Below are 13,353 nucleotides of genomic sequence, written 5' to 3'. Positions count from 1 at the left end.
CTGTCTAAGAAAGCCCCTCCTAAGGCCAAAACTCCTGCCAAGAAAGCCAGACCCTCATCCTCAGTCATCAAGAAACCTAGTGGTGGCTCTTCAAAAAAGCCTGCAGCCAGTGTGAGAAAGGAAGTGAAATTGCCCAGCAAGGGCAAAGCCAACATGAAGAAGTCTTTCAAAGCAAAAAAGTAAATTTTATAGGAAAAAAAGGGTATCATGATAAAATTCAGAATCTTATTTTCTAAGGTCAGTGTGCATTTGTTTTAGTTTTGATGCTTTTAAAATTACATTTTTTCCCTTCCCTATGAACATTGTGGGGAGGGAATATAAATAAACCAATTTAGGCATTTGTTCGCTTTAGGTGCTGTTCTTGGTGCCTACCCCTTCCCTCAGTCATTTTAATTTCTGCGATAACTCCGGATTTTCCTGAACTGTATAATCTACACTTGTCATTTTTTCTCCCTCTACCCCAACCCTCTTTCTTTTTCTATTGTCAGCTTTGGCTTTTTTTTTTTTTTCTTTGTTTCTTCCAGCTTTATCTAAACACTTGCAAAGATTTTTATATTTGTAGAAAACATCAAGAATAGGATACTGGTCAGGTGCTGGAAGTAAAAAAAAGAGGCAGTATATATAGCACTGACTGAATGGAAAAGCCTTCTGCCTGGAGACTTCAGTTATAGCTATAATAATTAATCTTATTTATAAAACCACTCCACTAACCCTTTCTCTCCAACTATATAAACACAGAGACATCTTAGCTTTGGGAATAAGCCAAAAAACATTATGACTTCATTAGATTCTGCAGACCTAGGACTCCTTTGGGCCACTTTTCACGTTGGCCGATTTCCAGGTGTTTTTCACTGGCCCAGAGCATTGCGCTCCCTCAACCACAAGCACAAATTCCCTCCACCATTTGGTTTCTGACTGAAGGGAAATACAGGAATATGTTGAGTTTATGATTTCTGGTGTCACCTGTGTTACCAAAAACCAAACCATATAAAATCTTGATCAGATGTTTAAATATATTTTTTAATATTTGGAGCATGAGTTGTTTCCTGTTTGCCTTTTTTATAAGGAAATGTTGGAGAGTTACATCATTGCTAATATAGAAATGTTAAGTGGAAAAACATACAATTTGCTAAAATAAACTAAATTCCAGATTCATCTGTGGGTTTTTTTCCCCTCCTTTCTTTCCACAGCACTTTTGATATCAAGCAAGTGGCTTCTTTTTTTGAGATACTTACAAAAAAGAAAAAAAAAAAGTAAATGAAGCCCAACTACCTAACCCTTTCTCATTTGTATTTGGTTTAGTATTGTGAAGTTGTGTTAAATAGTACTAGCTTTCTACTTGAGAAATACTGATTTCCGGTTATCATTTATCCTCCCTGTGGCACTTGACATTTTAATTGTCTTAAACTTTTTGGTGTACATCTTCTGGCCCCTTGAGTACTGCCAGAGGCAAAAGACGTTTGTTTCCTTCATTCCACTTGCATTGTCTCCTGGGATCTCATCTGCAGCCTAGAGTGTGGCTGGGAAATGGACTTGAGAAGATTGGCTTGAAGTAGATCCATAATCATGTGTGATCCCATCATGAGCTCATTGGAATTTGTGTTGCATGTAAGGCAATCTTTCCTGTTGTAAATCTTCCTTTTTTTATGTACATATATTTTGAAAAATATGAATAAACATGAAATTTTAAAGCTGCTGAACTGTAGCTTATATTTAAAAGATTCTATCTAGTAGACCCTTAAAAGTAGCTAAGTGTTGCATTCACTGGAGTCTTTCCTCCTTGGAATAGCTGCCATCCGTTTTCCTTTGTATTTCTTTCTTTCTTTCTTTCTTTCATTTTTTCGTGTTTTTTAATGTTTATTTTTGAGAGAGAGAGAGAGAGTTGGAGCCAGGGAGGGGCAGAGAGAGAGGGAGACACAGAATCTGAAGCAGGCTCCAGGCTCCAAGCTGTCAGCACAGAGCCCAATGTGGGAGTTGAACCCACGAACCTTAAGATCATGACTTGAGCCGAAGTCAGACACTTAACCGACTGAGCCGGCCAGGTGCCCCTTCCATTTTCCTTTTTAAATACAAACTTCAGTTAATTTGCTTTTGAATTCTTCATATGGATGGTAAATGATGTTTCTAGATCTATTGAACCCAATTACTTAATGAATAAGAAGTTTAAAGTCATTTTGCATTTTATTGAGGTCCTTGTTTTCAAGATCATAGATTCCAGTTTTTTATGTTTGATGTTCAGATAGATAGTCTTTAGACTAGAAAAAAAAATACAGCACTGCAAAAGGGTTGATAAACCGTACAGACCTGATCTTAGAAAGTAATTCTAATTTCTCTTTTGCTATTTGGCAGGTAATAATTCTCAATTTCTTAGTAGTGTGAGTGTTGGGTACCTGTGCTAAGAATACTCTTCTGGGATCAAAGTTGGAGGATTTTGGTTGGTTTCTTCATTTTATGATCCCACTTGTAAAAAGATACTCTGAACAGCCACCTAGTGGTTACGTTGTCCAGTAGGTGCTCCAGCACAGGGTAAGAAGTTTATTAGATCATTGAAGGTCCTTTCCCACTCTGACATTCTGTAGCTAACAGAATGTCATAACTTTGTCAAGTTACGATGAAGTTCAGATAAGGACAAAACTGTCCTTGCTTCAGCATCTTGTAAAGGGAGACGGCAAGAGGGCCACTCTACTCTTCAGTGAAAACCCTGTCTTCAGAGATGTACAGGCACCTTACTTATGTTGAGATAAAGGAATGTTTGGTTTTTTCTCCCGACCAGGCATTTAAAGGAGTGGGATACATAAATTTTACTTCCATGTTACAGAAGGAAAAACTGCAGACTCCAGATGTAATCCCAGCAATTTCCAGCATGGGTCAGTGGCTTCAGTACCGTCTGCTAGTGACTCACTGAGCTCAGTTACGGTGTTTCACATACTCTTAAACCACCTACAAACTACCTTTGATAAATGAATCTCAGAAAGTACTGGGAGAGAGATTGTCAGCTTCTTAACCTACCTGTGAAAGAAGAGCTACCATTGCAAAAAAAAAAAAAAATGTGAAGACCTTTTCTTAGTATTATGGTAAAAGCATTCAATACAGATTATAACCATCCACATGGTCTTCATGAAAAGGAAGTCTGGTCCAATATAAATCTTAGAAAACAGATGTATGTTTTAATCATGTCTATTGGGTATAATTAACCAGAAAATTACATGAAAACAAGAGCTAGGTAATATGCCGACACCTTTAACATTTTTTCCATCATTCTTCTTACAAAAGTTTGTCAGCCCCAGTTTAGGTTTGCTAACCTATTTTTTGTACCTACTTTAAAGAATCTAGTCTTGCTCCGGCTGTGATACTCTTGCCATCATGTGATAGATTAGGAGAAAGAGGTTAAGCCAGCCATATTCATGAACTGCTGTATTTAGCCAACTAAAAAACTTTAAAAGTTTAGGATTATAGTTGAGATTTCTCATCTTTGGAACCTGCATAACTGTATTAATTACTTTATTTCTCTTTGAGTTAAGCAAAAATTCTAATTTTGTTCATGATGGGAAATTCTCTTCTTAATTGGAAAAAGATCATTACTAAGCTCTTCCCCCAGAGGTGCTGATTGACGTTACTTCCCAGCATGCAGTTTGTTTTGCATTTTCACGGGAGAACAGATGGTCACTCAGTTCTGCAGAGCTGAGCTACAGCTACAGAACCCGGACATGTTGAAGCTCTTGGCTTAGGAACTGCTTGACGGAAGTGTGCTCAGAAGCCAGGAGGGATCGCTAAACGGTATCCCTCAGCTGCATGGAGTTTGCCTTTTTTAAGAAACTAATCTCTTAACTTTTTTTTTCTCTATTAAGTTCTATCATTTTCCATAGATTCTTCACTGGTTTTTCTGTTGCAGAAATTTTCTACCTTTGATTATTTAAATGTATTAGCTTAGTCTGAACCGTTCCTAATTTTTTGTCAACAACCAGTATGTGAAAGGAGGCTTCCGAAGGTACCTTCCCAAGTCATTTTCCTCAAAAATCGAAATTCTCTTTCTCTTCACATTGTATATAAATGTGTAATTAACACTATTTGCGGGGCGCCTGGGTGGTTCAGTCGGTTGAGCGTCCGACTTCGGCTCAGGTCATGATCTCGCAGTTTGTGAATTCGAGTCCCGCGTCAGGCTCTGTGCTGACGGCTCAGAGCCTGGAGCCTGCTTCGAATTCTGTGTCTCTCCATCTCTCGGCCCCTCCCCTGCTCATGCCCTGTCTCTCTCTGTCTCTCAATAATAAATAAACGTTAAAAAATAAATAAATAAACACTATTCGCTATGAAATCTTTAACAAAGACCTTTCTCTTTGGTGCCTTTCTCTTTCTCTATGGTGCCTTGAGTGTTCAATAAAGTGCAGTTGCAGATTTGACTTGTTAATATAAATAATAGTGACGATAATAGCCAACACTAATTGAGTTCCTTCTCCAAGGCTCTGTACATACGTTGTATCATTGAATCCTAGCAACCCTATGAGATGATCATTGCTTATTAGGCCCATTGCTTATTAGGCCCACTTTACAGAGGGAAAACGAAGACACAGTGTGGTTCAGAAACTTGCCCCAGGTCACAACCAGAACTAAACCCAGGACTTAAGAGTGGAGAGGATTTGGAAATGAGATGAAACAATATATTAAGTGTGCATCTGGGAGTCACGGTGGCTTTTGTTTTAACAAGTTTGGCAAGAACTATTAGAATTCGATCTTGGATCTGCTGTAATCCCAACAGATGGGAATGTCATCTAGGCTGTCCCGAGTTGTTTTGCTTACTGTACAAGTTCTCGGTCATTCTCAGATCCTAACCTTGGGGTGCTTTCTGTTTCCTCACGGTTTCCTTACTACAGGCAAGTTCTTTCAGTTCACAGGATACTGGTACTTGTGAGAGCTTTTCCTCCAGGAGCGACAGCTTCCGTCAGAACTTGGACACTGCTGAGTGAACAGCCCTCCTGCTCTTGATAACCTGTAAACTTGTACTACATGAAGTCTGCCTAGAGCCATGTCAGAGGGGGACATGGCCTCACAACTGAACCTTCTGGACAGGATATCTGCTCAGTAATTATGAGCTGGGATATTAGTAATCCTCACTCACTGCGCTCACGATTCTGAGAGGAACCTTAGTCATCTGGTCTCCCATGCTATCCTTGTCTGCTTTGCCCCCAGTACCAACAGATGCTCTTTCCTAAAACCCAGAGAGTTGCTCATCCATTTTACTGTGGAAGGACTTTTGCTCTGATGAGATTCTTCTTACATCAGACCTAAATCCCTTATGCTGCTTGTTTGCAACTTAAGTTTGCGGGGATGATATGGAAATTGCTGGAAATTTTCATCAATTCCAACCTAAGACAGCCTGCTGGTTAGAGTGCATCACTCAGGCCAGTGTCCTAACATCTGTACCTGTGGTCCTTGGAGGCTGCATTACTTGCTAGCTGTGGGACCTTGGCCAAGACTCTTCATCTCCCTGAGCTTTGGTTTGCTCATCCGTAAAATCAAGGTGTTCAAATCCACAGTTCTTGTTTATTTTTAGAATAACCACCCAAAGGTAATGTGAGATCATTGTCAAAGTACTGAACCATGTTCACTACACTGAAGTTACTAAGGCATTTTAGAATTTTAGGAAAGACCTTTTTTTTTTTTTAAACAAACGAGCAAGAATTATCTAATTTCACAAGAGTTCAGTTTGGTTGTTTAAATGACCCTTCACTGTAGTTTCCTATTGCTAGGTGCTGTAAATCACACTCTCTCAGATTCTCACAAATATGTTCTCAAAGATGTGTGAAATGAACCCCGATTTGCAGAAGCAAATAAATTTAGCTAATTTTCTCCAGTTTAAACATGTAGTAAGTGATGGAGTTGGACGTAAATCCAGGCTTGGTAGACGGATGACCAATCACCTTTCCTCCACACCCTCCTTAGCGGTTTTAGACAACTGATGGCTCAGGTAGCAAAACCCGTGCCCACAACCTACAAGAGGATCTTGCCTTAAGATAAGCGGGCAATGGTTACCAGATTTTTTTGTTAGGAGATTTTGAAACTAGGTTTTAAACAGCTAGGAGCTTCCATGTTAAAGATGAGCAAGAAAAGGAAAGAGGAGACAGACAGAAGTTTGAGTTTCAAATGCCGGGGAGGAGAGAAGAGCAGCCAGGTGGTCAAGAGATACGAGTCTGCTCTCAGCTGAGGTCACCAGAGGCCTATGCAGCCATTAGCTGCCACCTGGGCCAGCCCTCGGGCCATAGCTGGCTGTGGGTGAAGACAGGCTACAAAGAAAGCAGTGCCTGCTGCATGTGCTGCTTTTTTTTTTTTTTTTTTTTTAAGTTTACTTAAGTAATCTCTACACCCAGCATGGGGCTTGAACTCATGACCCCGCGATCAAGCGTGGCACACGCCTGCTACTGAGCCAGCCAGGTGCCCCCAATTTTCTATTAAGTATCCTCTATTTTGTCTCCAGCAACAAAGTCTCTAACAAGTGTTTATGGAGAGGGGACCTCTTCCGACCTATACCTTTCAGTTGGAAAAGTACTAGGAACCATTCCTCGTCCCCCTGCTTCTCAAATGGGGTAACAGGTAGCAACAAGAGAAAATGCCTGTTTTGAGGGCACCCATTTTATTCCACTGTATTGATGCTGGTGGGGATCATTACGTTAATGGTAATATTGAAACAGAAGGGAGTGCAAAGCCTAGAACAGTAAGAGAGGACTAGATTCCTAGAAATAAAGCAGCAGCAGCACTATGTGGGCTGCTCGGGGTGATGCTTGGCGGGTGGGGGGGGCAGCGCCCATTCATCCTCCAAAAGCAGAAGCGCTGCCCTAACAGGGACCCTCTGACAGGCGCCCACAGGCTGGAGATGACGATGCAACGTCAGACAAGTCGCTTAACCTTCTGGTTCCCACCTAGAAAAGCAGGTGACATGTCCCTGATCCTATAACCTCCACGCTTCGCCAAACCAGAAGACGTGGGAAGAGGAGTCTGGCCATGGAGGGTCGTGGTCCACTTTCTGAATTTAATCACCGTACGAAGTGCGCTTGGGCTGCTCTAACAAAGTAGCACGGACCAGACCAGGTTGCTTAGACAGCAGTTTGTCTCCCAGTTCTGTCGTCTAGAAAGAAGTCCAAGATCGAGGCGTCAACAGGGCTAGTTCTTTCTGAGAGCCGAGGGAAGATCTGTTCCAGTCCTCTCTCTCCTTGGCTTATGGATGGCTGTCTGATGTCTTCACCTTGTCCTTGCTCTGTGTCTGTCTAAATTTCCTCTTCTTCTTTTTTTATGTAAAGTTTCTTTATTTTGGGACAGAAAGAACGCTTAAAAAGGGAGGGGGAGGGGCACCTGGGTGGCTCAGTTGGTTGAGCATCCAACTTCAGCTCAGGTCAAGATCTCGCAGTTCGTGGGTTCAAGCCCCGCACCAGGCTCTGTGCTGACAGGTCACACCCTGGAGCCTGCTTTGGACTGTGTCTCCCCCTCTCTCTCTGCCCCTCCCCTCTCTCGAAAATACATTTAAAAGGTGAGGTGGGGGGGAGAGGCAGAGAGAGAGGGAGAGAGAGAATCCCAAGCAGGCTCCGCATTGACAGTGCAGAGGCTCAAACTCGTGAACAATGAGCTCATGACCTGAGCTGAAATCAAGAGTTGGACGTTTAACTGACTGAGCCACCAGACACCCCTAAATTTCCTCTTCTTAAAAGGACCCTGCTGATACGGGATGAGTGCTCACCCTAATGACCTCATTTTAATTTACCTCTTTACAGACCCTCTCAGTCACAGTCACATTCTGAGGCACTAGGGGTTAGGGCTTCAATAACGGGAGGTTAAGGGAGGAGAAACAGTTCAGCCCCATAACACATCTTTGTGTTTGGTTTTCGTTTGTGTTCTAGGCCAGTCACTTTGGGAGGGTGCAATCTTGGGGGTAGGTTGCAGGGACAGCCGTTAGGACATACCTTAGGGAATGCAATAATGGTGCTCAAGGTTGAAAGTAACCGTCACTGCGGGAAGGTGCTAACTGAGGAAACGGATGGGAGCTTGCGCCGTGAAAACCAGATGTGGAGGGGGAGGTGTTCTGAGGGCTGCTGCAAGCCCACCGGCGTGGCGATCAGACCTGAAATGATGTGATGTTACTTCCCGCTCACCTTCATCAGCCGGCAACCCCAGTACCAGATTCTGAAAGTTTAGAGAAAAAAGGGGAGATTGTGATAGCAAGCTCACAGCTGTAGTTTAGTAATTATCATTGACTCATCAGGAAATAACCATGTGTGCCCTAACATGTTCAGGGATCATAAACTCAGCACCCTAGCTTGCCTCTTTTTTTTTTTTTTTTTTTTTTTTTTTTTTGTCATTTCTTCCTCTGCTTCATAGAAATAGCTCCTTTCGGCTTCCTGCAGAAGTGAGTCACTAACCCAGGGGCTGAAGTTCTACCCTGTTGGCTCCCGGGAGCTGTGTTGTCATCGGTGCAGGACGAGATACCTGGGGCGGATGACGACGCGGTGATGACCGTTGTATGCTGTCGTCCTGCACGGAACTAGGTTAGCCTACCCAGGAGATGGCCGACACCCAGCGGAATTTGTTTCCTTTGATGCAAACCGCAGCTTTTACATCTCCCGGACCTTTAGTAAGGTGGCATGCATAGCAGAAGCTCAGAGTTTCTGTGCTTTTAGTGGAATTAGATCAACTGAACTTGGTAACGTGGGGGAATAGCTCAGGTGAGCAGTTACATTACTTTGATACATAAATAGAGATGAAGGAATGAACTTCAAATGGACAAAGGCATTTGGTTTTGAAACATTGTATTCCTGGGGCGCTTGGGTAGCTCAGTGAGTTAAGCATCCGACTTCTGCTCAGGTCATGATCTTGTGGTTCGCGGTTGGTGAGTTTGAGCCCCACCTCGGGCTCTGTGCTGACAGCTCAGAGCCTGGAGCCTGCTTGGGATTCTGTGTCTCCCTCTCTCTCTCTCTCTGCCCCTCTCCGGTTCACACACACACACTCTCTCTCTCAAAAATAAAACATTAAAAATATATACATTAAAAAAGAAAGAAAGAAACGTTGTATTCTTGAGGGTGAAGACCAACCACCCAATTGGTGGTCAGGAGCCAATGTCACATACATATTTCACACATTATCTTTCCCGATTGTGGTGTTTTGTTGTAAATCTCAGTATCTCTGGGACCTAGCACAGTGCCGGCCACTGAGACCTTGACCCTCTGTCCCCTTATCCCGATAAAGGTTTAGAAAGCAGAATTCTCTTTCTGATTTACTTTTTTCACCATCTGAATTTAATTCCTTGGTCTTTTTTCATTTTGCCCTGAAACAAATTCCTGTCACTGTTTTAAAAAAGCGTATGCCTCAGAAGTAATTGTATGCATCAGAAACTTGTGAGAGCCAGTAGTTAAAGACAACTGTGGCTTGTGTTGTTTTCTCTGAAGAGTCCAAGTAGGACTTCGAATCCGGTAATTGATTGGTAAGTCCTCTATTTAAAATTTACATGCTTTTTTTTTTTTTTAAAGAAAGCTAGTAAGAATTAACCCTTTAGCTTCTGTCCAACACCAGCTGGTATTAATTATTGAGCATTTCACTTACTGTGGGTCAGGTACTGTGCCAAGCACTTTGCCCAGGAAACTCACTGGAATCCTCACGTCACTATGCGTCAGGCGTTAGTAACACTTGCAGATGAGGCACCCAGGATTACAGGGATTAAGGTGTTTGCCCAAGGTCTCACATCTGGTAAGACAACGTGCCCAAAGTTGGGGCCAAGCCTCTAACCAATACGCCCCAAAGCTGCCTCTGGAAGGGCACGCGGATGTTCTGGGGAGACCAAGGGAATGCCCAGAACAGAGGTGGGGCTCAAACCAGCCTCCTCCTGGAACTCACCTGAGGCTCTCAGCCCCAGACCTTGTTTCTCTGCCTCCTCCGCCTCTGTCCCTTCCTGGGGTGCAGCCTTTGCTCTCCCACTGGACGTGAGCCCCGGTGCCCTTTTTTCTGAAGAGTAAGCACATAGGCAATGTCTGGCGTCTCCTCTCTGCGGTGAAACTCACGTCTCACTTACACCGAAGGCCGGGTTGAATTGGGTTTGCAATTTATTTTTTGGCACCTACAAGGTGCTTGGCCTGACGGGAACGAAAGTGCTTTCCAGTTCAAAGCTCTAGCTGACACTCTGGCTGGATTTGCTCACCCAAAGGACAGGGTCACGGCCCACGTACAGTGACCAAGGTTCACGCTGAACTGGGCAGACTCAACTGATCCTTCTAGGAAACCGGCCCGGCGGGAAAAGGATGAGGAAGAGGATCCGCGATACCCCCTACCATCTGAGGGCGAAGGAGGAAGGGTGCGGCTAGCTGGGTTGCCTCGGCGGAGACCCGGTCCTCGGCGCGTTCACTCACTCACCGAGACAGCAATCACTGAACGGAACAGGCTCTGTCCTGCGCACTGGGGATGGAAGCCCCTTCTCATCAGTGCCGCTTGCACTCTAGTAAGAGGAGTGGGGTGACCAGCAAGAGTTGCGACGGCTCTCCAGGGGTTAGGGGAGTCCCTGGTGGTCTGGGAAGGCTTCCCGGAGGAGGAGCTGCTGGAGCCGCCGCTTGAAGAAGGAGGAGCTAGCTAGGGGGCAGAAAGGGGAGGTCTCTTCAAAGAGGGGAACGGCCGGCGAGGCCCTGGGCACTGAGGGTCCCCAGCCGGAGTAGCGACGCCCTCGGTGGGCAGAGATGACCCCTCAGGCCCTTTAAGGCGGAGCGCCGAGGCGCCGGGGCGAGAGCTGGCGGGGGCGGTGCCAGGGCCCCTCGCGGCCGCTGATTGGGCGGCGCGCTCGACCGGAGCCGCTCGGCGGGCGCCGATTGGTGAGTTAGCGCCGGGCGCCGCCGCCAGGTGATTCGGGTGCTAGTTCCCGCGGCCACGTGGGGGGCGCGCGGGCGGGGGGCGCCGCGGGGCGGGAGGCGGAGACGCGCAGGACGCGCGGGGGGTGCGGCGCGGAGCAGCGGCGACGGCGCTCGAGACGCGGAGGCCGCGGTGAGTGAGCGCAGGGGGGCCGGGCAGGGGCTGGGGCCGGAGGGGTCGGCGGGAGCGGGGTTCGGTCCCCGGCCGCAGAGGTGGGGAGGAGGTCTCGGCTGGGGAGGAGCATCCCGGCCGCTGCCCCGCATCACCGCCACCTCCGCCGTCACCGTCCGTCACCTCTGCCGTCACCCCCGCCGTTCCTCCGCCGGCGTCCTGCCTCGCTCGCCCCTCGGTCGGTCCGGGGAGTTTCTCTGCCCCGGGCCGGGTACCGTCAGCCCAAAGCCCTGGCCGCAGTCCCCAGGAATGACAGTAAGAGCGGGAAGAATGACCCGCGCTGGGCAGCGCTCTGTGCCTCCCGGGCGCTGGCCCCCTGCGTGCCTTCGGCCCCACTTAATCCTGAAAACAGCACTTTCCGCTCAATGTCGTCTGCTTGGAGCGGCCGTCCCCAACCACCCTGTATGAAATAGCACCCCCCGAACACCCACACCACATATCCTCCCCACCCTACTGTTTTTCTCCAGATCACGTAAGTCCCCTGAAATGTTGCTATCTAGTACCCTCCCCCCCACCCCCCCACCCAGCTTGGGTGCCCCCCCCCCCCCAGGACAGGGACTGTTTTGTTCCTGGCAGGTAGTTGGCGCTTGAAATATTTTCGGAAGGAACAAACAACCCAGGAGACAGCTGCTCTTATTATCCCCACTTTACAGTTGAGGAAATGGAGGCTGGGAGGTTAAGTGGCTTGCCCAAGGTCATACCGGCCTCCTGGACCTCACACTCTGTGATGCTGATCTTGCCCTCTGGCTGCTTGGTCCAGTCCCCTCCCACCGGGAGGCCAAGGGTAGGTGAGGGTGGCACGAGGAGTGTGCTGGGGCAGGGAGGCTCTTTTGTGCAGCTGAGCCAAAGATAGTGGAGGTGAGGCAGGTGACCGGAGGGGCTCTGGCAGCCCCAGACCATCGGGGCAGAGAGGCAGTCAGACAGAGAACGCAGCCGCTTTGCTGATTAAGATCAGCCCCTAGCACCTGAGGTGCTCCGGGCAGCTGGATAGACTGGGACTCACCAAACTCGAATGTGGACACCTTGCTTTACTGGGGAGGGGAGTCTGAGGACAGTGCCGTGGCCTAGGGGAAGAGCCCTCAGAGACCCAGACTTGCTTCCCAACCCCCCCCCCCCCTTATGCTGTGTGACCTTTGGCAAGTGGCTTGACCCCTCTGAACTACCCTTGGCTAAGCCCAGACTCCAGGCTGAGCGGTCTCCCAAGATGCTGTAAAGGTGGGCCCCGCCATGACTCAACTCAGCTGTGATGCGGTGCAGTAGAGGGCTTCTGTCCTTGCCCTTTTTTTTTTTTTTTTTAATTTTTTTTTTTTAACGTTTATTTATTTTTGAGACAGAGAGAGACAGAGCATGAACGGGGGAGGGTCAGAGAGAGAGGGAGACACAGAATCTGAAACAGGCTCCAGGCTCTGAGCAGTCAGCACAGAGCCCGACGCGGGGGCTCGAACTCACAGACCGCGAGATCATGACCTGAGCCAAAGTCGGCCGCTTAACCGACTGAGCCACCCAGGCGCCCCTGTCCTTGCCCTTCGACACAGATCAACCCATCCAGTGTCCTGTCTCTAAGCAGGGCCACCTGGAAAACCTCAGAGGAGCAAGAGAAGAGCCCCAGCCTCATTCCAAACGTGTCCCCCTAGAAAGGTGCTGACCCAACCAGTCTCCTGTGTAAAACCTTGGAAAAACAGTTGTGTTCCAAAGCGATGAGTGGGTGTTTGTGCCCAGAATGAGTAAGCAGGTCTGTCTCCCGGGGTTGGGGTGAGCCTGGTACCCTCACTGGTCCCTTGGGCAGCCCCCAACTCCAGGCTTGGGGCTGAAATGCACTGAGAGGGAGGTTTGGGAGGGAGGGAGAGGAAGAGACAAACTTCCAGTTTCCTGGGGAATGGGGGGGGGGGGAGGATCCAGAGATGGTAGGTGGTGGGGCGCCCCCACCTCCACCATCCCGACAGTGGAGTGTCCCCAAGCAAGCTGCTGCTCTGGATCTGGAGGGAGGAGGCCGCTTGCAGCCCTAGACACAGTTGTCTCGGCATGTGTGAGAGCGAATGTGAGTGTGCCTGCGGACCCATGTGGCTCTTGGCTGTCTTACACCCTTAGTGTCTGAGGGGCTGTGTCAGCACAGGAAGGGTGGGAAATGTGCTCCTTATCTCTCCCTGCTCCCATCCCTCCTTTGTCTCTCATTTTGTCCTCTCATCTCCATTCGCACTTCCACTGGCTGCCCTTTATCTCCTCTTGTCTCCCTTTTGCCCCATTTGGTTTTTGGCCTTTGCCTCCTCTGTTTCCCACTGCCTGCGGGTCCAGGGCATCCCAGCCCATGATGTG

General features: G+C 47.5%; 1 protein-coding gene across 1 annotated transcript in view; it reads left to right on the top strand.

Annotated features, from left to right (window-relative positions):
* HP1BP3 (heterochromatin protein 1 binding protein 3) overlaps positions 1-1,155 on the top strand; it is a 40,625-nt gene extending 39,470 nt beyond the window's left edge. The window contains 1 exon segment of the mRNA XM_042949308.1: positions 2-1,155. Within this exon segment, the coding sequence (XP_042805242.1) occupies positions 2-183 (182 nt within the window). The 3' untranslated portion in view covers positions 184-1,155.
* Positions 1,156-13,353: the final 12,198 nt, after the last annotated feature.

Source organism: Panthera leo, chromosome C1, assembly GCF_018350215.1.
Source record: "Panthera leo isolate Ple1 chromosome C1, P.leo_Ple1_pat1.1, whole genome shotgun sequence".
Classification (NCBI taxonomy): domain Eukaryota; kingdom Metazoa; phylum Chordata; class Mammalia; order Carnivora; family Felidae; genus Panthera; species Panthera leo.
Note: the sequence above shows the minus strand (reverse complement) of the source record. Positions and strands in the feature narration are given on the sequence as shown.